Genomic DNA, 24,837 nt, shown 5'->3' on the forward strand with positions numbered 1-24,837 from the left:
AATTGAACTGCAAAAACTGACATTCCTAATAAATTGATCAAGCAGTATGATTTTCTTTATAGATATAATTACTGCATATAGTGTAGCTAAGTTCTCATTGTAATATACATTGATCAAATCTCAAGTTTAAAAACAACACGTCATGAAACCTCAGTAACATACCCTGCCATTGGGCAATTATTATGTATACTGAGACAAATAGATTTAGTTACTTCTAAAACCCACAAAATTTGTATGATAAAGTTTTTGCTTTAATAGCATCCTTGTTAGCAAAAAAATACTAACAATATTTAGGGAAAAAACATAAAAGAAAGCTTGCCAGTTAATTCCAGCAGATGACAACACTTTACCTTCTTGATCAAGATTATCACTTACAGAAACCTTTTTCATTTCATCAAATTTTCAAGAGGTGTTTAATAAATAAGAAAACCACTGGTCCTAAACCACTTAAGATCCAAAGAAAGCTGCAAATCATTGCATTGTTCCAGACATCTTTGAAAGAAAGCAGAAGTGACAGTAACCACTACTGTTACTACTATTAACATAGCTTAAATGAGAGAAAATACTGAAAGCCAACATCTATAGTAAAACTGTTCTATGATATCATTGAATGGACATTAGAATTAAACAATAATTTAGAATAATTTTATTTGGAAACAAAATTAATTTTTTAAAAGTAACTATCCTCTATTAAATTGATTCCTTCAATATAATCTTAAAGAACATTCTCCAGGGGAAAAAAATTAGAAGGCATTACCATAGCAGAATTTTGAAATAATTAATTGTCTCATAAGCTAACTGAAACAGCCATCATTTATATAAGTCACTGAACTTACTGAAACTCACTAAATATTACCCTAGAACAAGAGCAAACACTGTGCAAAAATTTAAATATTCTATTATAAATTCTGTTCAAAACAGCAATATAAAAAATCTTGCAATACTTATGAACTAGCAGATTATTAGAAGAGTTAAGCTCCAGGCAGATCCCTCTAGCCAGGAGAACTCTTTTTCTCCATTTCTTCTATCCATCTGCTACCAGATGCAAGATTCAAAAGCTCCAGGAGTGAATGATTCACATTTCTCTTGCATAATGAAGTACAAATATCCAACACCTATCAAGCACAACCACTGATACCACTGAAAGCAAATTGAGGAGGAAGATCAGGTAATTTCAGTTAATCTTATCAGTTCAGCAATGTCTCAGAAATATTATAAATATTAATATATATTAATGAATTATTGATATAAGAAAGAAAGACATAGAAAAATCGTCCTGGAAGAGACATTACTATTTCAAACTCTTTTCCCAGAATCGCCATCTACAGTTCTTCATCATCAAAGACATTGTTGCAATTATCTCCTGCACAGTTTTGGAAAGTCAAACGTGTTTGCTTTTGGGAAGGGATACTTTGATAAGGAGTTTTTCTTTTTGCAGTATTGTAAATGCATATAAACTGAAACATGAATATATGAGCACTACATATGACTACTATATATCAGTTTATATGTTACTATGAATATTTCAAAGACCTAGTAACATTCCGACTTGTCCAACTGAAAGTGCACTAAAATGCACTGGAAGTACTGCTGTCTAATAATGGTCCACTTTGAGTAATAAATCCACACTGGCAGAGGACTGTAGTGGTTTGGGTTGTTCCTTAATGCATACATTTGGCAAAAAACGCTGTATCCTAATAGAATACATAATACTTGGGATGTTGGCAAATGAACATGAGCATGGGTAATATATATAACAGGAGGGAGCAATCTATCACACAGTGAGTAAAAGTATATTTGAACTAAAAGGTTATAAAGACTGCCTTATATATATTCAAGGACCTTATATATATTCAAGTTCACTGGTCTTTTAACTGATGGGATTGTTAGCAACAGCATATTAAACATCTGAGGAAGTGCTAGGGGAAGAATGAAAGAAACCTGTGTCAACAGCTATGAAAGACCACCGTACATCTCCAGAGTACATAAACTTCTTTTTGCACCACCAACTCTCAGTGTGAATTATTACTCCCTTTCTCTTTTTTGGTGTTGAAGACCTCTATAAAGGTGTGACACCATCACTCTATACCAGTTCCTTCTGTTGCCATGCAGCAAAAATCAATCTAGAATCTCAAGCAATCAGAGAGGAGCTTCAATTTCAAAAGCTTTTTGTCTTTGTTAACTACATGCCATTTCCCAGCTGAAGGTAATAATAATAATCCACGCCAATCAGCTCACCACTGCAGCATTGCTTTTAGCACCAGAAGCAAAGCAAGGCAAAGCAACGGTGTGCAAACATACATCCATATATGCCCCTATAGCTCCAAAAATAAGTTATATTTTATAGAGCGCATCTTGTGGAATTCACTTATTCAAAATTATCATTGTAATCCCCAGTAATTAAGTGGAAAATAGTCTCTGTTTTTCAAAGGCAGCAACTGAAATTTATTTTGACTATCCACTTAACATATTCTGTAGCAAATGAAACATTTAGGATGAGACTACACCAGTGATATATTACCAAAAAGTCCAGTATTAACTTACTCAAATTAACTGTACATGAGGTATTTACCAAGCATGGTCCCATCCCATGTATAAAGAACTGCAGACACAACAGAAAAGGCTATTGTGCCCATATCTTCAACACTATGCCATCCCCTATTCTAAAAAAAGCAACAATAGAAACGCAGAAGGGTATGTAAAACACAAAATTGATCGGAGATACAGGTAGGATTTCAGGAGCAATTAAATAGATTAAGTTCCTGTGGTCTGGAGGACCACAGGAAGATTGGGTAATGTGGAGGGGAAGCTAAAGATCAGGAATAGAGAATGGCTGCTCATCACTTCTCTTGACATAAAAGCTAGGTTGAACCAAAAATCTGGGGGTCTCTAGCTGGTCAGAGTGACCTTGAGAAAAGTTAGAAAGTCCATTTTCTTAGCCTGACACTTCAAGAAGGAGTCAGGGCTCTTAATTTCTCAGTCTCAAGGTTGTTTATTGTATCTTGTCTATAAAATATTTTCTCCTGTCTTGCCAAGGTCTGCTCAGCAAGACAGTGAGAGGCATTCTCTCTGTCCCCAGGGTGGTGTTATGTCTTTACACTAAAAATTACGTATACAATGTTTACAATTACTTTCTAATACTTATCACTTATGTTGGACAGTGAGCTTCTGCTCTAAACTAATCTAAAAATGCTAACATCACAGCAGAAGACGGAGGCTAAGAAGAAGAAAGAGAAAAGCTAGACACGCCCAAATCCTTCCATTTTACTCTCTGAATCTCCCTTCTAAAATACCTCAAAATCGACTTTTTCACCTCGTGATAAATTCACTATCATTCTACTTAAACTTTCATAGCTTGTAATCTTTCACATAAAAGTTTGTAATTGTTTTTTCTAAAAGCCAAATCAAAGGCACAGAAGTCTTAAGCTCTGTGCCAAAGCCTCTGAGCCCCCTAAGCAGAGTCTTGAACCCTCCAAAGCAGCTGGAAGAATTTCTTAAGCTCCCACACAAAAAGAATAATTTGGCAATAGATTTAAAAGATAGAAAATAATGCCGAAACTCGCAATGATAGTATGGCTTTGTATGTTGAAAATTTAGTGGAAAATCCCTCAAGCACACTGAGGGAGGGAAGTCCAAGTGAGTCTATTAGGCACCAGGATGCAGATACCACTTCCAGCAGAGAAGACACTGCATGCAAATTGCAGGAAGCTGTCTGCATGCTTTGTATTTATCCTGTTAGTGCCCTCTTTCCCTAAGCATTTGCATGTGGCCTGCCACTCAGTCCTGCAGCTGGATCCTGTACAGCATCTCTGCAGCTCTCCTGCGAACAGAAGGGTCTCTCCTTGGCCCAAAGGATTAGGAGGGGTACCTCTGCTGACTGCAAGCAGCAGAAAACAAATGGGGTATTCACCTCATCCCTCTCACTTCCACCCAGGTGACTTAAACTCTTCCCTGTCATGGGAAAAACCTCCCATTTTGCTACTTAATATTCTTATACGTGGATGGAGCAGGCAGAAACTGAGCCTCATTTAGAATGGGAGAACAGTTAACTCTTATAAAGCTTTTAAAGAAGCACTGGTCTGAAGAGGTATCAACAAAAGTATACAAGGTTATTTTTGAAGGAACTTCTAGCAAGCTGTTTCATGCAAGTAACATTTCAATTGTCTGGTTATTAGCCAAACTGAATAATACACATGCAGGAACTGGGGAGATGAGTGAAAGGGAAACAGGAAGAGGAAAAGCAATAATTTCTTATTTTAAAATAATTTTAATACAGTACCAAGGTTTAAATTGTAAAATGTATTTGCTAGATACAGTTGGGAATACAGTTTAGTAACATAATTAGGGATGGCAAAGGAACACATCTGAGTTTTGAAAATTAAGTTTCATTTCGATGTAAAACAAAAACAAGGTTTTTAAAATTCAGAAGCACAAGCATACGCACATTGATGGAGGGAACAATGCAGCCAAGAGTGCAAAATATGTAATAATTACAGGTATCATCTAAGACATGGGAACACTTCAGCATTCTAAAACAGATACCACGTTTCCACATTGCAGTGTAATGGCTGACATGCTAATGCCTCCCTCTCTTTGTTCTAATGAAAATATCAGTGACACTCATCACAATCAGTCCATATATACTTGTAGAACATTTTTGTTTGCAAGTGACATGGCAATGACTATTTAGCAACTGGCAATTAGAAACATGAAGCTATTATAGTTCCTCTGAAGAGAAAGAAACAATAAGTCATAAAAAGCAAATTATTTTCCAGCAATTGTATGAGTCTTTCATAATAAATCTAATAATACTGGGAAAACAATCTGTGCTTTTTACTGCAGTGTCTTCTCTGTCAAGGATCACTGAAAGAACTACAGGGCTTCAAAAGTAGCTTTGTTTTGAAATGTCTCTGACAAGAAAACCTTCTGGTAATTAAACCAGAGTCAAAATTAATCAAAAGGTGACTGGAAACACTAGACTTCTTTGACAAGCTAAAAGCACAGATTAAACCAAAAGCAAATCCAGAATATGGTAAACATAACCAAAGCAGCACTATTTCCCATTGTTTTTCCTGAAGCTATATTGATAACTTAAAGTCCTGAAGTTCTCTAAATCGTACAGAAATGAAATAATTGAAATAATTGAAACCCCCTCCCCCCCAGCTTATTAATCATACCTTAATTTGTGCAAAAGGTCTGTCAAAGTTTCCAACATAAAGAAGACCAACATTCTGGGTGAGTAGCCTAAAAAATGAAAAGAATCTTTTAAGATATCACTTCACATCCATAACTTTTTTCTGTATCTGCAGTAATTGTTAGGAAACCCTAGCAGGGCACCAATCTTCATCACAATAGCAAGAGCTACCCTTGCAAATCTGGTTACACAATTCTGTGTGAGCTACCATAAAAAAAGAAAATGTGCATTAAAGATGGGTGCACACCAGTAATTTGTGTTTATGTTGCAAGCAGGTCTTCAACAAAATCATTTCATAGGCTTCTTTGTGATGGATGCCACTCAGTAATGTGGGAGAATGGCAGGTATGCGCCTTTTCTATTTATTAGAGACCATTAGAGACAAAGAGACTGCAAGAGAAAAGAATCATAAACACATTCATAGCAGCAAGCCCAAGAGCTAAAACAGATTAGGGCACATAAAAGTATGCACAGTAATATAAAAATGACGTCACTACAAGCAGAGAAATACCAGAGCATCTCTGTAATATTGCCTAATGGTTTGCTAAATAAAAAGAGCCCCAGATACAGCTTGTGCTTGCTGTTCTCTTCAAGTCTTAATAAAGTTGTTGCATACACCACCAAGATCCGGAGGGACAGTGGATAAGTTGTCTCAAATGCCTGTTCATATATCTGGAAAAGAGTTTGATTTCTGCAGATACCGTGCAAGTCAATGCTATCAGTACAAAAACTCCAAATTCCAGAGGAGCATTAGGGCACTGCTGTTACGAACAGGCTGACAAGAACATCACTGGCCAGCAAAAAGGGCAGGAGAGCAGTGTTCTGTTCTGACTGCATAATTACAATGTTCCTCTTGCTAAGCAAAGGCCCAGCAATCATTCCCTCTATTTTAAAACCTCAGAAGCATTGCACTGAAATACAGGTTCTTCATAATAATGAGAACTTTTTTTGATTACAAACCCCAGAAAGAGTTTCTGTTTTGATTAAAAGAGACATTGAAAACCCATCACACTTCTCAGTAGCCCCAAGTTTACATTAAGTGTTTGCTATATTATATTTTCTTTCAATTTTACATCCCACTCCCTCTAGCAATAAGGCCTCATACAAATTAAATTAAATAGTGAGAAATAAGTATAAATGTCAGGCATCAGTCAGCTTAAGCAATGACACTGAGATGTCTCTCTTGCATTATTAAGCATACATAAATATACATATACATATATATATACACACACACACACTTATAGTTAATACTGAGGGGTTTTTTTAAATAACTAAGCCACCTGTCATTTTCAACTAATTTCTCACCATTGCCAAGCCTGTTTTCATAAACAAAAGAAAACAGCAACTTAGATGGCAATAAATAATTTTGAGCCCACAGAATGTACATACCTTAGTATGACCTTGATTCTTCCCAATTCTGACAACAATATGATATATATGACTTTAAACTGGTTCACCAACAGTGGGAATTGGTGGAACTCAGCAAACTTACAAAGTCAAAACATTCACACACATAAAACAGTTAAGTAAGAAGAGATGTTGAACTATCACTCTTCAAAAACCTTTCTGCAATTAGATATGGTGTACAAAAGTTTCCAGTGCACTGACAGAAATACCCCAAAAAAGAAGAGACCAGTAAGGATGAGATGACATCAGCCACAGTACAGACAGACAAGTGGATTCCTCCCTTTCCCTATCAGTGTCCCAGTCTCCATCAGAAAGACTTGTACTAGGCAATGGTTTTGCAATGATATATGAAAGTCAGGATAAGCATATTGAGTTCATTTTCAGTCACAATAAGTCAAATTTATTCAGAACTCAGGTATCTGGAACTGGAAAATCCAGCATATTGAGCTAATTTTCTCCTAGAGCTATAAAGCAAAATCAGAAAATATTTAATGGTTTTCTAAATGTAAAGAAACATATGGGAAGTAATCAGCAAAGTAGGTTTTAAGAGGCTACAAAAAGAATTCAAGGTAGGACATCACAATTCAAAGAGGTACCTTAAAGCAACAAAGCATTCTTACAAAGAACTGCACATAATTATCATAAGACAGAAAAGAAAGTCCACTAGCTGTTTTTCAAGTTAGGGACCTTAAAAAAGAGAGGACATTCAGTGTGATAATTTCCATGCTGTTATTCTTCACGTTTTCTTTACCAGATAAAAATGTAGGACTATTAAAAATCAAAGTCTTTAGGATTGCTTTAATTAGAAGTAACAAATATCCAGGAAACCTTAAGACTGGTCTTTCCAGGAGACTGCCCAGCTTTTACAGTTTTAAGATGCTATCACTGATGTATGCTCCAAATGAACTGCAAGACTTGGCTTCCTTAATAAGATTGATATTGACACAGTACAAGCTGATTACTATTCATTCATCTTTCGCTGCCTCTGCTAAAAAGTAATTTACTTACAACTTTTTATTTGTACTCACATGGCACTTCATAAAGCAATGTTAATGCAATGTTAGGAAAATGTTTAGGGAACGGAGTTATTTGTAGCTCTCCCTTCCTTGAATAAGAGGTTGCATTCTATATTTCTCTAGTTTACACATTCCTATTGAGTTCCGTAGTTCAAAATTATTTCACCAACACAAAAAGTTTCCATTTAAGAATTCCAGAAGGTTGAAACAAGCAGCCCAATATGATCATAATTTAATGTTCTGAAATATCTGTGGTTTATGCCCCTAAATAGTCTGAGCAATTAAAAAAAATATGATATCTCATCACTACTCTAAGCTCTTTTACTCTGGGTCTTTCTTATGAGCATAATCTCTGTATTTCAGAGGCTGAGCACAGAAGAGCCTAGAGAGGTAAGCAGGCTGTGACAGGAGTCACCACTGAGGCTCTGAATAAGCCAAGGCGTGAGAGAGAGGAGTATGTGCCAAACTCCATCTCACTCGGAGAAACTCAGCACAACTGACCTCTAAATGACACTTAGATGTACCTCCCACCAGTCAAAAAGTTCAAACTATGCATAGCTGGCTTTGGAGTTCTTTACCACAATATCAGGGCGGACTTTTAAGTACCTAAAATTAACTTACTATTATAAACATTAATGTGTCCAAATTGCTACAGATATTCTCTCCTAATACTCTCAACTAATTACCCTTTGCCTTCCCAGTGGTAAGCAGGGTTGGCATGTAAGCACTTGTATGCCAAAGCTGTCTTTTGAATGTCACTCTATTTCTTACTTAGTTTAACAATTGCACAGTTCTGCTCTTAAAACACCATCAGGAGTACTCAACACCAAACCCTGACAGAAGCTGGACATCACTTGTAATTGGCCAAAATCAATAACAGGCGATGAAACAGTGATGACAGTTTCACAGCACAATTATTACCTTTGAATGTCACTTCAAATAACTAACTTAAAATCATAAGAAACAATCATCAGAAATACAAATGCTTGCTGAGACTTCAACACATACTAATTTTTATTTAAGAATATGTAGCAATATATGAAGTTGCCTAGCTTACAGACTGTCATATATTTTATTTGTAGTCTCTTCCAATCAATATATTATCCATACAATTCCCATTTTTTTCTGTACATTGAAGGAAAGAAACACGACTCCAAGAAACAGTAGTTCTTTAAGATGTGCTGTCCATACGTTACGCAGCACTCCATGCTTTCCTCTCCTATACATCCAAGTGAGCAGACCTCTAGCCCAACATGCCTGTTAGGGCTGCAGAGTTATATTTCAATGCAAACAACATAAAAACCCCAAAAGTATCAGGACAAGCCATTTCAGAGTTTTGACAATTATCAAGGTCTTAAAGGCCCTTCCAGTACCAAGAAAATGCTGCTACATAGTTATCACTAAATTTCCCAAGTTTTGGTCTTTTCTGGGATATAAACACACACAATGTTTTCAAAATCCAAGCTGCAGGAGCCAGGTACTGCTGTTTGTGGGGGAAGCTGACCATAGGAGTAGGGCATGGTCAGGCCAGGTGATCCAAAAAGTGTGGTGGCAACAGTGACAGTGGTTAATGCAAATAAACACAGGACAGGACTAAGATCTTGGGTAAAAAGAAACTTGGAGTTAGGCTCTGTTGGGACAGCAGGTGATGTAGAACACAAGGGACAAGAAAGGTATAAAGGAGTGAAAAAGCAGCGCCCTGGGTTGGAAAGCACTGGGGTAGAGCTCTGGGCTGGAGAGAACCAAAGGATTATAGAATGGTAGCAGCATAAACTGATTTACAAGAGAGTTCCTCCTCCCTGAGCATAGCTGACCTTGTCTGGGGGCTGGGACATTGCCAGTATCATTGCCTCCTTCCTACTGACTTCGGCCATGGGAAGCAGAGTGACCCTTGGCTGGGGACTTTATGAGGGCAGCCTGTTTCAAAGAAGCCTGATCATTTCCTCTTCTCCACACACACTCTGCTCCTGCTAACTTACTAATACATGTTAAGATGAAGGTGAATTACCCTTTCAGTACCTAAAGGGGGGGGTCAATAATAGGCTGCAGAGCCTAAAAATAGGAGAGGAACTTTTTACAAGGGCCATGATAGGACATAGGGAAATGGCTTTAAACTGAAACAAGGCAGGTTTAGATTAGGTATTAAGAAGAAATTCTTTCCTGTGGGGGTGGTGAGACACTGGAATGTTATTGTTATATTTTATGAAAAATATTGGTATATTTTATGAAAAATGCCTTTGCTAGGATTTTTCTCCTGAGAAGCTGGGAAGCTTCAGCTTCTCTATGTTTTGCTATTTTGGAATGTGATTTGGAGAATTGTTTACCCAGCATGTGAATTGTTTTTAATTAATGTCCAATCACAGCCAGCTGTGTTGGACTCTCTAAGTCTGTCACAAGTTTTTATTATTCATTCTTGCCTAGCCTTCTGATGTCTCCTTTCTCTTTCTTTAGTATTGTTTAAGTATATAATTTTCTTTTAATATAATATGATATCACAATATAATAAATCAGTCTTCTGAGAACTTGAAGTCAATTCTCATCTCTCACCTCGTTCTAGAGACCCTCACAACAACACCACAACAATTGATAACCACATTGGAACAGGTTGCTCAGAGAAGCAATCCATCCCTGGAAGTGTTCAAGACTAGGGTGGATAATGTTTTGAGCCACCTGGTCTAGTGAGTGGTGTCCCTAACCACGGCAGGCAGTTAGAACTTGAAGGTTCCTTTCAACCCAAACCATTCTGTGATTTCAAGATAATAGTGACAAAAATTCAGGCACTGCTCACCAAGCCACCAATGCTCCAGCCATTAAGTAGTATTTTGTGAAGCCAGAGAAGCAGGTGTCAAAGAGTTCCTTCATATCTTTCTGGGAGGTGTACCTTGAGGACACCACTACAGCTTGATCTGTACTCCAAACGCCCACCCCTTCAGACTCAAAAGCTGCCTTGAAAATCCACTCAGGTTATCAAACAGGACCACCCACACTAGAGCTGAACACATTCACTTCTGAGCGGTTCATACACAAAGCAGTGGTGAGTTTCCCTCTAGGCTAGCTAGTGCTGCTGTGCAGATTATGGAAGGAAGCTTCCAGAAAGAAGCAGACCATAAGGAACATATGCTTCCATAAAGGAGCAGAGAAATAAAGGTGCAGGGAGGAGCCAGGAGCCGCTACCTCTCACAGGAGCAAGTTACTGCAGATGAGCTGAACGCAGCAATTTGCTCCTGTGCGAGGCAGCAGCTCCTGTGCTTGCTCTGATGGGTGCAAGACTGGTGACACTTTGTGCAGGAACACAGACAGACCTGCAGCTCTAGCCAAGAGCACAGGGGTCAGATAGGCTTGAAAAGCAGGGAGTATGGAGTGAAAAACAGTGTGTGCAGCAGGAGGGCTGAAAAGAGGTAACTGGCACTGGAAAGGTGGAATGTGTAGAAGGAAAATGATGACCAATGAACAAACATATGGCTTGGGGTGTCTGGGTTCTCAGGAAGAAAGCTGCCCTGCAAAAGTCAGCGGTGGGCATAGAGCTGCCCACAGCAATGCTTCAGTTACTCACTAGCCGCAGGAAACAGACATTCAACTTCTTCCTTACATTTCAACAAAAGCGCTCACAAAATCCCGGAACTGATGACAATTTATCAAATAATGTCTTGCAGTATTTTATTAGGCAATCGTAAAATTTAACTTGACAAACATTATGTTTGAAGAGTAGTTCACTGTTCCACATATATAGTTTGATACTTTATTTCGGCTTTATGCTTCATGGTTGCCTGTTTCACCAGCCACCAGAGCACCTGACCCTATATGAGTTTCATTCTAGAAAAGTCTGTGTTTGTTTTTAGGAGCTTGCTAAGTGCTATAGCCTCCACCAAAGCTTTTTTGGATGTAATAAAACTTCACTGTTGTATTTTATAATCACAAACGTATTTGAGGGCATGCAAAACTGCAGAAACTTCCAAAACTTATCTTAATACTGTGCGTGTCTGTCTCTGCTTGTAATGACAACATGGATGGAACTGACTGCTTTCTGCAAAGGATGAGAGGCAGATTCTGCTGTGGTCTGTTCTCTTACCTGCAAGAACTTTCTCCAGATCAGACAGGTTTTTTCTGGCTTATATGAACAGTGGATTGATACCTGAAACATCCTTGGTGTCTGCCTGGAGGGATCTCCCTCTATCAGAAATGATTAAAGAGGAATTCCACTGATGAGATTATGAGATAAAGGGATTAAAATACATGGATTACTTCCACTTTACAGTCAGAAGCAGCAAAAAGCAGCTACACTGGTGCTGGGAACTGATGTAACAACTTCATCCTTCATATGCTGTGGGCAGATTTGCACTCTTCACAGAGGTTGGTAGTGAAAAGTTTTCAATCCTGAGAAGATGTGTGCCAAAACTGGAATAGGTGTGAAGCAAAATGGAAAGAGAAAAATATCCTGACACCTGGGTTATTGACCTTTCTGCACATCTGCATCTTTATGGCTAAGACCACCTCAGCGTACACATCCATGGTTGATTAAGGCCAAAAATGCAACACACCCTGTTTGAATATAAATTGGAGAGTCAGAATGAAATTTTAGGAAAATCTCTGTCACCACACTCACAGTCTAAACTCCCATATTTAAAACAGCTATATAATGGGGATTAATATAGTTATGCATCATTTGTGTGATAAGCATATACAAATACTATACTGATATGCTCTGTATGTGCTGTCTCTGAAAATCACTCTGGATGCATTTGCACATTTTGGACAGAGATGACTATTAGAAGTCATGAACACAGATGAACAGCAGCCCTGACAACAGAATTAACACCTCTATAAGTTAAGTAACTGTATTTTCAAACACTGCTTGAATGTTCTTCGTGGGTAGCTTTGAAGAAAAAGGTACTTTTCGTACATAACTTTATCAATTTTGTATTCAATTGTACAAAGAAATTATTCCACTATGTCATTATTGCACATGATGACCCGAGCACAAAAAAGCACTATGACACAGCAGAAAGGACACCATAACCATGAGATGAAGCTGATGTCCTTTTACAAGCTTGATAAATATTCTGCCTTTATCCTGTGTTCCCTTAAACTGGGAGGGGAAACTGCACTGTGCTGCAATATCATAACCATAGAAAGAAAAGCAGCTTCCTAAGTAGTTCCTTAAAGAATCACTTAAATTCTACTACAGTGACATTCCAATTATATTTTGCTTCTTGCTTATGATAATAATTTCCTAGTGGTTTAAAACTCTAATATGTATTTTCTAGGAATATAAAAACAAGAAGAAAATGAGAAAAGAATAAACAGAGAATTATGAAAAATGATGTTAGGGTCAAAAGAATTAACTTCTGATATTCAATTTTTTAAGATCATTAATTATTTCATTAATGTAATTCACTGACTATTGTAAGAGTAACACAGTGAAAATAGTACACTAGTTATTTTAAATATATAAATATTTTTTCAATATTAAAAAATAAATATTTTTAAGCAGTAGTATTTTAAAATATATAAAAGGATCCAATACAAGTTCTGAAAAGGCTAATAACAGTAAATTTTAACCGGCATGCTTGTAAATTTTAACCGGCATGCATATATGGTTTGCAAGCAACATGCATTTCATCTTCTTCTAGAAGTATAGAGACTCAAGAATTTGACAGCTCCACAGAAGCAGTGCATGCAGAACAAGGACAATGGCAGCATGCAGGCTTCACAGGTAAGACAGAAGAGCTGTCTCCTGCTTTCCACCGTGCATTTACCAACCACCTGTTTGGGCTATGAAAACATTCTAACAGAAATTGTTACTCATCAGTCAAGCATGAAAATATTTTTTGTGCACAAATATAAGGTATTCTAGTATAAACATCATTGTAAGAAGTAGGCAAATAGACTGTATATCTGATTTAGGACATTCTTCCTCAAATAAGAGCACAAACTCAAGAAAGTTATGAGGGAAGTGAAAGAGTTACTATGCACTGCCACTTACAAAGTAAAAATGCCAAAATCACTGGGTTAGAATGTGAGGGAGGAAAAGGTTGGGAAGGAATACATTAAAGTGCAAAAAAGGAGACCATAAAGAGTTTTATAATGTGAAATTAATCTCTATAAGAAACAACCCTGCAGAAATGTAAGTAAACCTCTTTCATTCCATGAATTCTGAATTTGCAGAATAGTCCAAGCCAAGTTAACGGTGACTACAATTAACATAAAAGTGTATTCCAAACAATATTCCCAGGGAAAAACGCAGTGGGTAGCACAAACTGCAGACTTGAATTTAACACCCTCAGCCCTCCCACAACAGTACTACAATAGCCTGTGCCATTTGTCATATTAATAAGCGTGGTGCTTTCAAGCACATGCAACTCAGGCAACAATATCAATGTTATGTGCTAATTGCCCTCCGAGCTCTTATGTGTGGTACTTGAAAAGCTTCACTGCACTACCTCACTCCCTACAGTAAATCACTACCTGTCACTGACTATTGATAATGGGAATCTTGGCAGTAACTGATCCCTGAAAGACATACTTCCACTGAACAATGTCACCACTGTTATATACCAAATGAAATAAAAATTACATTTAGAGGGCTTGAAACTGCAAACTGAAGTGACCTCATATCTGAGGTAATGGTGATTCTAGACCGTCAAAAAGAATAAACTGATGAATATGAAGGTTTACTTTCAATTAGCAGGGTTTAATTTGCACCAATTTTTGAACAAGTGTTTGGCTGTGGTGGGTTTTTTTTGGGGGGGTGGGAGTGTTTGTACACAAATACTTTCCTAGAGACAGGCAGATTTTTTTCAAGGCATATTTGTGCACTTGATAAATAAAACCACAATATCAGATGTTTCCAAAAAGCCCTTCTTTTTGTTTGCTGCATTTATGTCTAGTGCTGATAATATTTTAATGTTTGTCCAAAGCATGTTTGGCTTTGTTTTACAGGCAAATAACATAAAGAAGCATTTTGACTACATTTACATATAACCTATCCATAAAAAATAGAAAGGAAATTAAGTAGAAACAAGAAGTACCTATTAAATAATCATGCCCATTCCTCCACCAATGGAATATTACTCCCTGTAGTATAATGAGCAATTTGGCCAGGCTGGCCATAAATTATCTGGAAAATGAGGCTGCTTGCCTTTTCCTTTGGGAGGTTATTACGTAGTTCAAGAGATTTCACTATTAGAATCTATTTCTGATCATAAACATCAATTTTTCTTTCTGAATATCATCCCTTTCATCTCACTGAAATATAGGACAGGAGTTAGGAACTATTCCCAATTTGCTGAAAGAGCTGCCTGACACTGGCTGTGATGCAACTCTACCCAGATTTATCCATGTATCACACAGCAAGAGCACTCACACAGCTCTGCAGTGGCCTCACTGGAACACCATAAATTCACATTCTAGTCTATGACCCCAGAGGGTCCTTTCACCTTGGCCATCTTTTAAAATATAACAGACATCACAATACAGCAAATTCAGCCTCCAGAATTAAATGAAGAATTGATACCACAATGTGGATCTTTGTATCACGAGACTTCAATAAAATACAAAGTCTCTAAACAAAGTCATTTTCAGTGTTTCAAGAGAAAAACAGATTTCTAACAAGTAAGATGTAAAAGAAATAAATGAGATAATGAAAAAAAATCTCAAGCATAGCCGAAGTAGAAAACCGGTGAAAAAAATCATGTGGAAATACAGGATCATGTGAAAATACAGGAAGCAACTGAGAAAGATAGGGAGACTGAAAAGGTTGTAAAGGTAGTGGATTTGTTTGTACCCACCAAAAAAATAAAGGCATTTAGTCAGGAACATGGGGGTTTTTAGTCACCAAAATGAAATCTCTTCAGAAAAGGGAGGTACTAAAAGGAAAGCTCTGGAGTTATATTGATAATTAAGGTGAAAGAAATCACCAAATTCTTTTTTAACATAGAGGGTCTGAATTGCTATTTAAAAAAATCCAAGTCAACCGTACAGACAGGAAAAGGGTATTTTCTGCAAACTTCCCAGAGCGCTACCCTTTAGCACAGCATTGTTCAGCACGCCTACCTTGGCCACGCATGGCAGTGCTACTTAGGAGGTTGCACATCCCCTGCACTCACACTGTGGCTGCATCTGCCTCTCTTTTGATCATTTTAATGAAAGAGTGCTTGAAAAGTAGTGGGGGACGGGAGAGGCAGCACACTGACATAATCGATTCAGACTGCCAAAAGGCATCTGTTACACTCTTATTCCATACTAATTTATTTTTTAAAAACCATAAAACTAGGCAGTAAGTACTTTCATATGGAAGACACTTCTTACTGTTAAGGACCAAATCCTGCTTGAGATTGGACAGGCAGAAAAAATGGTCAGTTTCCATCTTGGCTAAGGCCAAGTGACTATTCCATTTATATAACAGACTGTTTAATATATTTATTAGTAATCAGAAAAAGATATGAACAGAGAAAGTCTGCTGATGAAGCAAGTTATGAAGCAATAGCTAGCAACTTTAGCCAGATTACAAAGTTCATCACTTTGAAAGGAAGCTGATGCTGTATTTAGTACCACTCATACCACCTCAGCATTACTTTCCTCTGAAGTGAATGATGCGTGCTCTTTTGTGTATGAATGAGGGAAAGGTACTTACACCATTTAACTAAGGGATGTATCATAATGTGAATGAGCCTGTCAACTAGAATTCTGTTATTTCCTAACATTTAAAGGGTTGACTTCAAAGCTCACTGAATTTTCTTTCCATGTGAAGTTTTGTCATTCCTTTGTTCTTGGTTTTTCTAATGAAAAAAAAACCCAACCAAACAAAAACCACATACACACAAAAAAAACCCCAACAAACCAACCCACAAAAAAACCCCCAACCCCCAGACTTTTGTCCCGCACAACTATTCTAAATTTTAAGAAGAGAGCTGGAAATTTGAATACTATGCAATTGTAACAAGTTGTTACTACTGAAAAACCATGACAAAGAACTGGCAGGGAAGTAATGATGAGGTGATCTCATCTGGCTATAATTTCCCTCATTCTGCCCTTCACTTGACAGCACAGATGCTCCAATAGTTTTCTGGTTTTCCCAGTGCCCTGCATGCCACACCAGTGGTAGTAAGTCCTCGCTGGTACCCTGAGTAGAGCAGTTAGTGAAGCAGTATCCTTTTCACAATGCAGGGCAAACCAAAGACTGATCAAGTGATCTGTATTTAATTCTTGTAACAAAAGAACAAGGAGTCATTGAATTAGTCCAGTTGAGTGAGAATTCAAATATGATAAATATTTAAACACAAAACACATAATTAAACTGGAGCTCATAGATGCTGCTCTGGTGCACAAGAGAAACAGATATTTGACACACATGTGCATAATAAAAACATCTAGAAGGCTAAATTTTTCCCTTAAAATAAAACAGAGAATACAAAATTCACCTGAGATATAATCAGTATGAAAATTCACATATTTTTTTTAAAGATCCTACATGGGAAGAGCACCCTCAGCCATATGTATGCACACAGCCAGACCACTCCAACTGATTTCTTTTCCTTCCTGTTTCTCCACATCACTTTAATCATTTATTAAAAATAAATAATTTATTAATTAATCGTGCACAACCAGAAAAATGATTGAATTACAGTCTAGAAACCTTTTAGGTATGGGTTCATGGGGGACTATGCAGATTGCAATCCCAAGGTGAAGCCTGTAATGAGCAACGAATTGTTTGTTTGGAATATAGGATACGGACCCAGCTGCCACTCTATCCAGACCCAAGTGCCACCAGCAGAATGGTAGAGCAGCCATCTGCTGCAAACAAACCTACCACCCAAAATAAGGTAGGAAGGCTGTCAGAGACCTCATGAACACTACTGAACACTTCAAGCTCATTACTGAAACCTTTACGGATGGTGCCAGATTTAGTTCCTCTGTCAGTTATAAAATCAAGTCCCTCAGCATAGTCATACACGAACTTGTAAATGAAAATTTCTTTTATAGAAATTCTTCAGGTAATTAGAGACATAAGTGTAGTATTCCATATTCTGAAATATTAAGAAATAAAGGACTGTCTTCCAATATCAACTAACAACACTGTGATACTCATTATTGCATCTATAACCTACAAGGCATTTGCAGGAAAGCTGCCCTGTGATTCTAGTGTGTTACCTTGCTTAAAAAAAATAAATTAAAAAAAAAAAAAAATATATATATATATAAAAATTGTATCCTGACCCATAAGGCTCCTTTCTCTGGAAGGGAAATCACTCCACTGTAGAAGGGTGCTCTGCTTCACTTCAGAAGTGCCACATCCCCTTCAGCAATCCCTTTCTCCATTTCTCTATCTTTCATTTATTTCTCACTCTAATGTTCAGCCGCCCCTTGGTTTTGTTTTCTACAGACTTCTAAAGATGGCTATGTCCTCTCAATACATTCCACCCCCCTCTGACCTTTTACCCCAACTCCCAGATTTAGAGGGGAAGCGTACTTTTATCAGAGCCACCAGGAGGGGAGTGGAAATGCACTGGGATGATGGCAGCTTGAACAATGCTAAGAAATCGAAGGCAGACAGGATTAGGAACAAAAAACCCTTCTGAGATGCCTCTGCTCCACACACAGCTCCAACGTTGACAGCTTCTGTTCCAGGTTCTCCTTGATCTCCCCTCCAGTTTAAACCTGAGGTAGCTACTAAACTCACACAGGGCACGAGGCAGGTTTCCTCCTTCCCAGGCACTTGGCACACGGTCACACCTGAATTCACACCCTCACAAGTCCCATGCAGCCAGACCCACTTCCCTGTGTGAGGAAGAGGACCTGGAAGCTCCATCTTAAGGAGCTGCTTCTAGAAAATTTTTTGTCCAATAAAACCATTTTGCAAGCTCTTCATATGCTATCAGTATTCTTCTTTTCCAATGCCAGCTTTTTAGACTTTTTTTAAAATTATAATTCAATTTTGTGACACACTCTCTAAAAAGTCAAATAATCTGAAGTCTGTGTGATAAGCAACGTACAGAAATGTATCTTTTCTATAAAATGTGGGGGAAAAAATGAGTTCTTTATTAAAATCTCTGTGTTATTATTACAGAAAGAGAGCATCTTTTCATTTACTGTACTGAATGATTAATTTTTATTATGTAGGGCACAAGTGAAAGAGCAATTATGATTAAATGCAAACTGCACAGGACAAAAAATTGATTACTTCCAGACCCTGGTTGATAACCACTGACTTAACTGGTATCAGGATGACCTGCTTTGCCTCTTCTTTCACATCTTTCTGAGAAGATTTATGTAATGTAAATTATTAAGTTATTAATTAACAAATGTACAGTAAAGCAGGGGCGTTTTTTCCATTTTGCAGTCTGCCTCCAATACATAATTTTTTTACTCCAAGCAATTTTGCATGTCCTCTTGGACTATAATTTACCCTTGCTAAAAAAAAGCTTGCTTAAAAAAATTAGTGCCACATGGTTCAGTATATTTTGGTTTTCCAAGCAGAAAATACTCATTGTGGTTTTTAAGGTACCTGCGTGGATAATAAGCCTTTTAAAGTAATATAGCTAACTGCAATTATCTACTGGTATTACAGAAAAAAAAATCACAATATTCATAATAAAAATTGTGAACTTAATTCAGGTTTGATTTGAGGTAGGACAGTCTCTACAAAAAAGTAGTATGTTTTCTTGGGCTAAGCAGTACAACCAGAAAAAAACAAGGATGGAGCATGCAAGGTAATCTCAAGTATGAAGAAAGACTTTGATGTCTAGAAATTTGGCTATTTTTTAATATATCTGTGATAAGCATAACAAAACATAAGCAATTGGATTTCTCTATATACCAGCTACATCTTCAGACCATGAAAGAGAAAAAGTTATCAATTGGCATACAGGAATGAAATTTCAGCTATTTCATGGAAATTCTATGCATTTTAACCAGGACTTTAATCACTTTGGAGTAGTTACAGAAAAAAAAAGATAATCACCTTTACTGGGAAACCAACCCTGAAGACTCACATGCAAATATGGGTGAGAGAAGCAAAGGAAAATGAATAAAACTTCAGCAGGAACACAAAATTGAATCTATCTGGGAACAGTGACACAGTAATGAGAAGTAACAGAAGAGAGAAAAGGGCAGACTGGTAGAGCACATATTACTGTAATAGATGGTGGGAAAGCTACATTTTAACACACCCCTGCTGTCAAGTTTTATATCAGTTAGGAAACCCAAGAGCTGAGTGCCTCATATCTTCTTTTACAACCTTGTTTCTTAAAAGAAGTGGTCAAAGTTAGGAGTGGTCAATGTTATTCTGTTTACTCAGCTAATAGAGAGATCTGTGCTCCGGTTCTGTGCTCTTTCCCAGTACAGCCCCTGGGGTCAACTCTTTGTGGAAGAATTCCATTTCTTTTGGACATTCCTCTGCTATATTTTACATGCACAGATTAGTGACAATGGGATTACACTGACAGTTCCTGCAATTCTACTTTTTCTGGTCTAAATATTTAATTCCAAATTCAGAATATTGCTTTAATTTTTCACACCTGACATTTACACTGGAAGAAGTCTTATCCATGATTGATCTAAAATGCACAGAAAAATATTTACCTCTAAGTTAATATTATATGCAAACATATTCCTGAAGCACTAAAAGAATATCAATCAGGCAACACTAATACAAATACTGCAAAATCAAGTTTCAATTGTTCTTTCAGAGAAATCTTTATCACTCCTTTTTTGAAGTTTGATTCAACACTACCTTGTTATTATGGCAAAGAAAATTTATTATCAGAGAGCAAACAGGCATTTTATTCAGATATAAATCACTCAAAGCTAAGACAGTACATAATTACTGTACTTGACATTTGAAAACTAAGAGAAAGGAAAATTAAATTGTGTTCCTTAGGATCAGAATGCAAGAACGGTTTTTGGAGAAGCTAGAGAATTTTTGGTCATTAAGTTGTTATGAAGATGATCAGGCTAAAATAGTCTGAGGGAGGCAAGAGTGTTCAGTCTTATATTTGAGAGCTTGTGGGTAAGAAAAAATTTTTCAACTCTCAACTTTCTCAAGCTTGCACACATGGTACAAACAGTTTTTCTGCAATTGTCCCAAAATCCCAGCCAGTTCTGTAAATTCAAGTTAGTCTGTCTGTACTGCAGCTGAAATGACGGTTATTCTCCTCATTATAGCTTCACTTTCTCCACTTCCAATAAACCCCACCCTTGTCTAAGTTTATCAGTGGTCTTGCCTTATATAGAAAACTGGTTAGTATCTACAGAAACTCAGAGTTATGGGGATTGGGATGTTCTTACCGTTAGTTTTGTTTACTTATATCAAACTTGAGTAGAAAGCTACCACAGGTACCAACAAATAAATAACAGATTACCTAAAATGAGGGTAGAGAAGGAAGCTCACTAGAATTAGGTTTCTTCCACCCTGCTTCTTCTGGCCACTCACCATTCCCTCTGCTAATATCATTCCATAACTTCTGTATTTCTGACTTCTCAGGTCCCCTTATTAATTAAACTTGAGGATAAGACTTTGTCAAAAGAAACCAAATAACTCTGCCACCAGCTTCTCTGTTGACAGAATTGCTGTTTTAGAGGTTCAAAAATCCATTAGATTTTTTTAAGTTAAAAGAAAACCAATATGTGATTCTGGAGCTAATACATCATAGGAATTAACTTTAAATAATTACCAAATTTTTGCCCTTCTGTTAGAAACATCTATGCACTTTGTCTTGCAAGAAATTTATATGAAGTCAAATTTAGTGAATGAAAGTAATAATTCAAGTTGAGCAATACCTGATATGCCTTCTTAACTAGAAGACATGTCACTAAATAAGAGTATATAACTAGATCACACTGTTTAAATAATAACCTGGTTAGAAAAACACAAAAGAGAAGCAACTGTGCAAAGTCTACATCTATAGCATCTTTATGCTATGCATTCCTAGACTGCTTAAAAATCTTCCTGCATTAAATTTTCATTTTAGACGAGTCATCAGTTTCATAACTCAGCTTTCATCAACAAATACTTTTGGACCAAATGCTGTACAAAATCCTTGGGGAAATGAATGACCCTCAGTCTATGGAGGGGAAAGCAGCAGAACAGCCAATACTGTATAATTTCAATATTTCAATATCATTTCAATATTTCAATATTCAATAGGGTTCATAGCTCTTCCTCAGACTTGTCCAGTAAAAATCTTGTCAAGTTTTTCATTTCTTTCACTCAAATTTACTTTCACTCAAATGAAAGTGTTTTACAAGTCTAAAACAATGGCCCCTCCTCTTGCCACAGTCTGGACATAGGCATGCCTTTTGCCCATAGAGGCTCTAGCAAAACCCAAATTTGTCAGCCAAATAACATAAAACACTTAACTTAATCTCTGAAAAAGGCAGGATATCATCTTCAGAAAACACATGGAAAATTTCTACATACTGCATGTATCTGAATATTACAAAAAACAACTGGAATATGATACAGGAAAAAAAAATTAAGTTGTGTAATAGTTTCCTCTTATTTTTAATATGAGAGCAAAACTAAAGTAAACAACAGAGAAATTATCCCCTTGCAGAAACCATTAATCATATCTTATTAAATGGCTGAGTAAAAGAGAAAAATGACCAGCTTTGAACATTTCGTTTTGGTGACATAATTCAAATAACTGAAGCTTAATACATCTGCTGTTAAAGTAAGCTGTATTTATTGCCTATTTTAGCTGGAAGAAAGCATTTGCATGCCATACCATTGCCTCTCCTAAAACCAGAAAATTATTCCAGTTTATCATGATACAGAATTTACCTTCTGAAACACAATTTCCTTAACAGACAAGTAACGAGTGAAGATTTTTTTTAAAAAGGGAGCATTGTGCAGAAACCAAGTGCAAACATCCTGCTCAGTGGGACTCCAGTAATTTCTGCTTCTCTTCTTGAATGAGACCAGAATGATCAACAGCAAGTCCGGAGTCAGAACTGTGTTCTGATCATTTTCATTACAAATTAAGAAGTCAGAATGTTAATGATTCTTAGTTGAGGAGAGTTAACCATGTCCATAAGAAATCTTCCCTTCGGAAGGGGAGAAAATAGTTCAGGTCCTTCATTAGGAGACATCCAATTCACTGCTGAAACTATCTGTCTTAATCTATTCTACAAATCCAGAGAATCTCCTTCAACTGAATATCCACTTTCAAGTAGAATTCTGTATTCCTGAGAAAAAAAGACTAAAATCCTGATAATTTGATATTTGATGCTTTAACATTCACCAAAAGAGTGAAGTGTTTTTATAAACATCTGTGTGAAATGACGGTTTTGACATTTTCCCATTGAGAAGCAAAAAAATAAAATAATCAAATTCCCTATCCTGTTTCATTCTTCTCAATCCAACCTTCTCTATCCTATACTTAGAGATATACACATTATATTTAATTTATAATCCAATGATAAATATTTGTTCACAGCGCAATCTTTTAACACTTTGTGAAGAAAAGGCTTTAAGCATGAAAATAGCCAAAGACTATAGCTTTGAAAATATTTAGTTGTTATAAGGGGGAAAAATGCCATCTGCTGGGTACAGCTGAGGACTGTCCTTTTCTTACCAACACACCATGCTGTCCTGAGAGAGTTTTCTCTCCACTTCATAATTCATTTTTCCCATCTTGAAAACTGATAGAGATACATGCATTGTTTTTGAGGGAATGTAATAGCAACCTGATTAAAACTCCATAACAAAAGCTTCTTACCATATACCTCAGAGGCTGGAGGGCTGACAACAGATAGGATGACTAGCAAAGGAATAATGCTAATAATCTTTCAAAAACATCAGAGCTGTCTCTAACACTCCTCCCCAAGTACTTCACATACTTTTGTATTTTCACTTATATAAGTTTCACTATTAGGTGATTTATAAGCCATGGAACACTGGTTGGTGTACAGGCGAAGAATGACTTAGTTACCTAGCTTAAAAGCACAAAACCAAGGCACTGAAAACCTCCTTAATAAAGTCTGAAAATGAAGTGGAGAATGTCCAGTTAGGAAATATATTTGTATGAAGGGGGCAAAAAATTAAAAAGAGAAAAACCTGTTTTACTAAAACGGATAAACTTTAAAATTAAGAAGTGTGATTAAAGGTAATTAGGGTTTCCATATGTAAACATGAAGAAGAAAACAAAAGAGTTGTTTTGATTCATAACAAACAACAGGATTCCTTTACAGTTTTGATTTACAATGTAAAATGGAACAGCTGTCACCTGTGTGTGCATATACACATATGTATATAGGTATATTTATAAATTTAAAATTCTGATTCATTTCATATGAAGCTGAACCAGCTTACAATCTTGGAAATCTGGGTTTCAAAGTTAAAATAAAGGCTTATTTCTCATTTATACAATTATGCTAAAAATCACACAGCTTCTGTGATATACATATCTTTCTTGTGTTTAAGATAAAAGCCTTGATTTCAGGATAGAATTCAGTACAAAACCATGCTTGTACTTTGCACTCACTGTCATGACTGCTTCGTAAAAAGACAACAAGCACAAAAACTATGAAAATAAGGAACTTTGGCCTTTTTAAGATCCTTTAGCAAGAGGACATGCTGTCAGATGGAACCAGAACCTGACTGAAAACTATTAAATGCTTTTTACAAATTCCCACTCAAAGTGCAATATGTGCACATGCTCCATAAGCCACAGTTACCATTCTCTTCCCTATCACTCAGGTAAGTAACAACACAGATTCTCCACTACCACTGACTCATCAGGCCCCAATTATGCAAACTGATCTTCCACTGACAGATACATGCTCCCATAGCATCACTGCTTTTAATATGCTTCCACAGCAGGACAAGCATCTTTTCCTAGAAAAAAAAAGCTACAAGCTGGGTGTTAGTTAAAAAGACAGCCAATGTGAATTACCAAACCTATGGCACATCCTAAGTCATTAAACCGATATCAAAAATCCAATTTATTTCCTCAAAATGAAAATGTCCCTTAAAATACTGATTTTTAAAAACTCATCCTACATGTACATAGTTTTTTTAAGTCAGTCATCACATCTTGAATCCCTCCAAAACCAGAGATACTAGATAATTATTCTGAAAAAAGGATTAAGTAGGTTTCTTTCCTAATGTCTCTGAAGTTGTAAGATAAGCACTGTACCAAGAGTTTCTCTTTGCTATTGACAAGGGAAGGTGAAACTGCTGATAATCTCCCTGTATTTCAGAAGCCCATAGTTGCATGCA

General features: G+C 36.7%; 1 protein-coding gene across 1 annotated transcript in view; it reads right to left on the reverse strand.

Moving 5' to 3' along the window:
* Positions 1-24,837, reverse strand: part of RNGTT (RNA guanylyltransferase and 5'-phosphatase) — a 171,828-nt gene that overhangs the window by 29,066 nt on the left and 117,925 nt on the right. Inside the window, exon 14 of the mRNA XM_084202256.1 lies at positions 5,178-5,244. Coding sequence (XP_084058382.1) covers positions 5,178-5,244 — 67 coding nt within the window. The remainder of the gene's footprint in view (positions 1-5,177; positions 5,245-24,837) is intronic.

The sequence above is a fragment of the Fringilla coelebs genome, assembly GCF_963513975.1.
Source record: "Fringilla coelebs genome assembly, chromosome: 3".
In the NCBI taxonomy this organism is placed as follows: domain Eukaryota; kingdom Metazoa; phylum Chordata; class Aves; order Passeriformes; family Fringillidae; genus Fringilla; species Fringilla coelebs.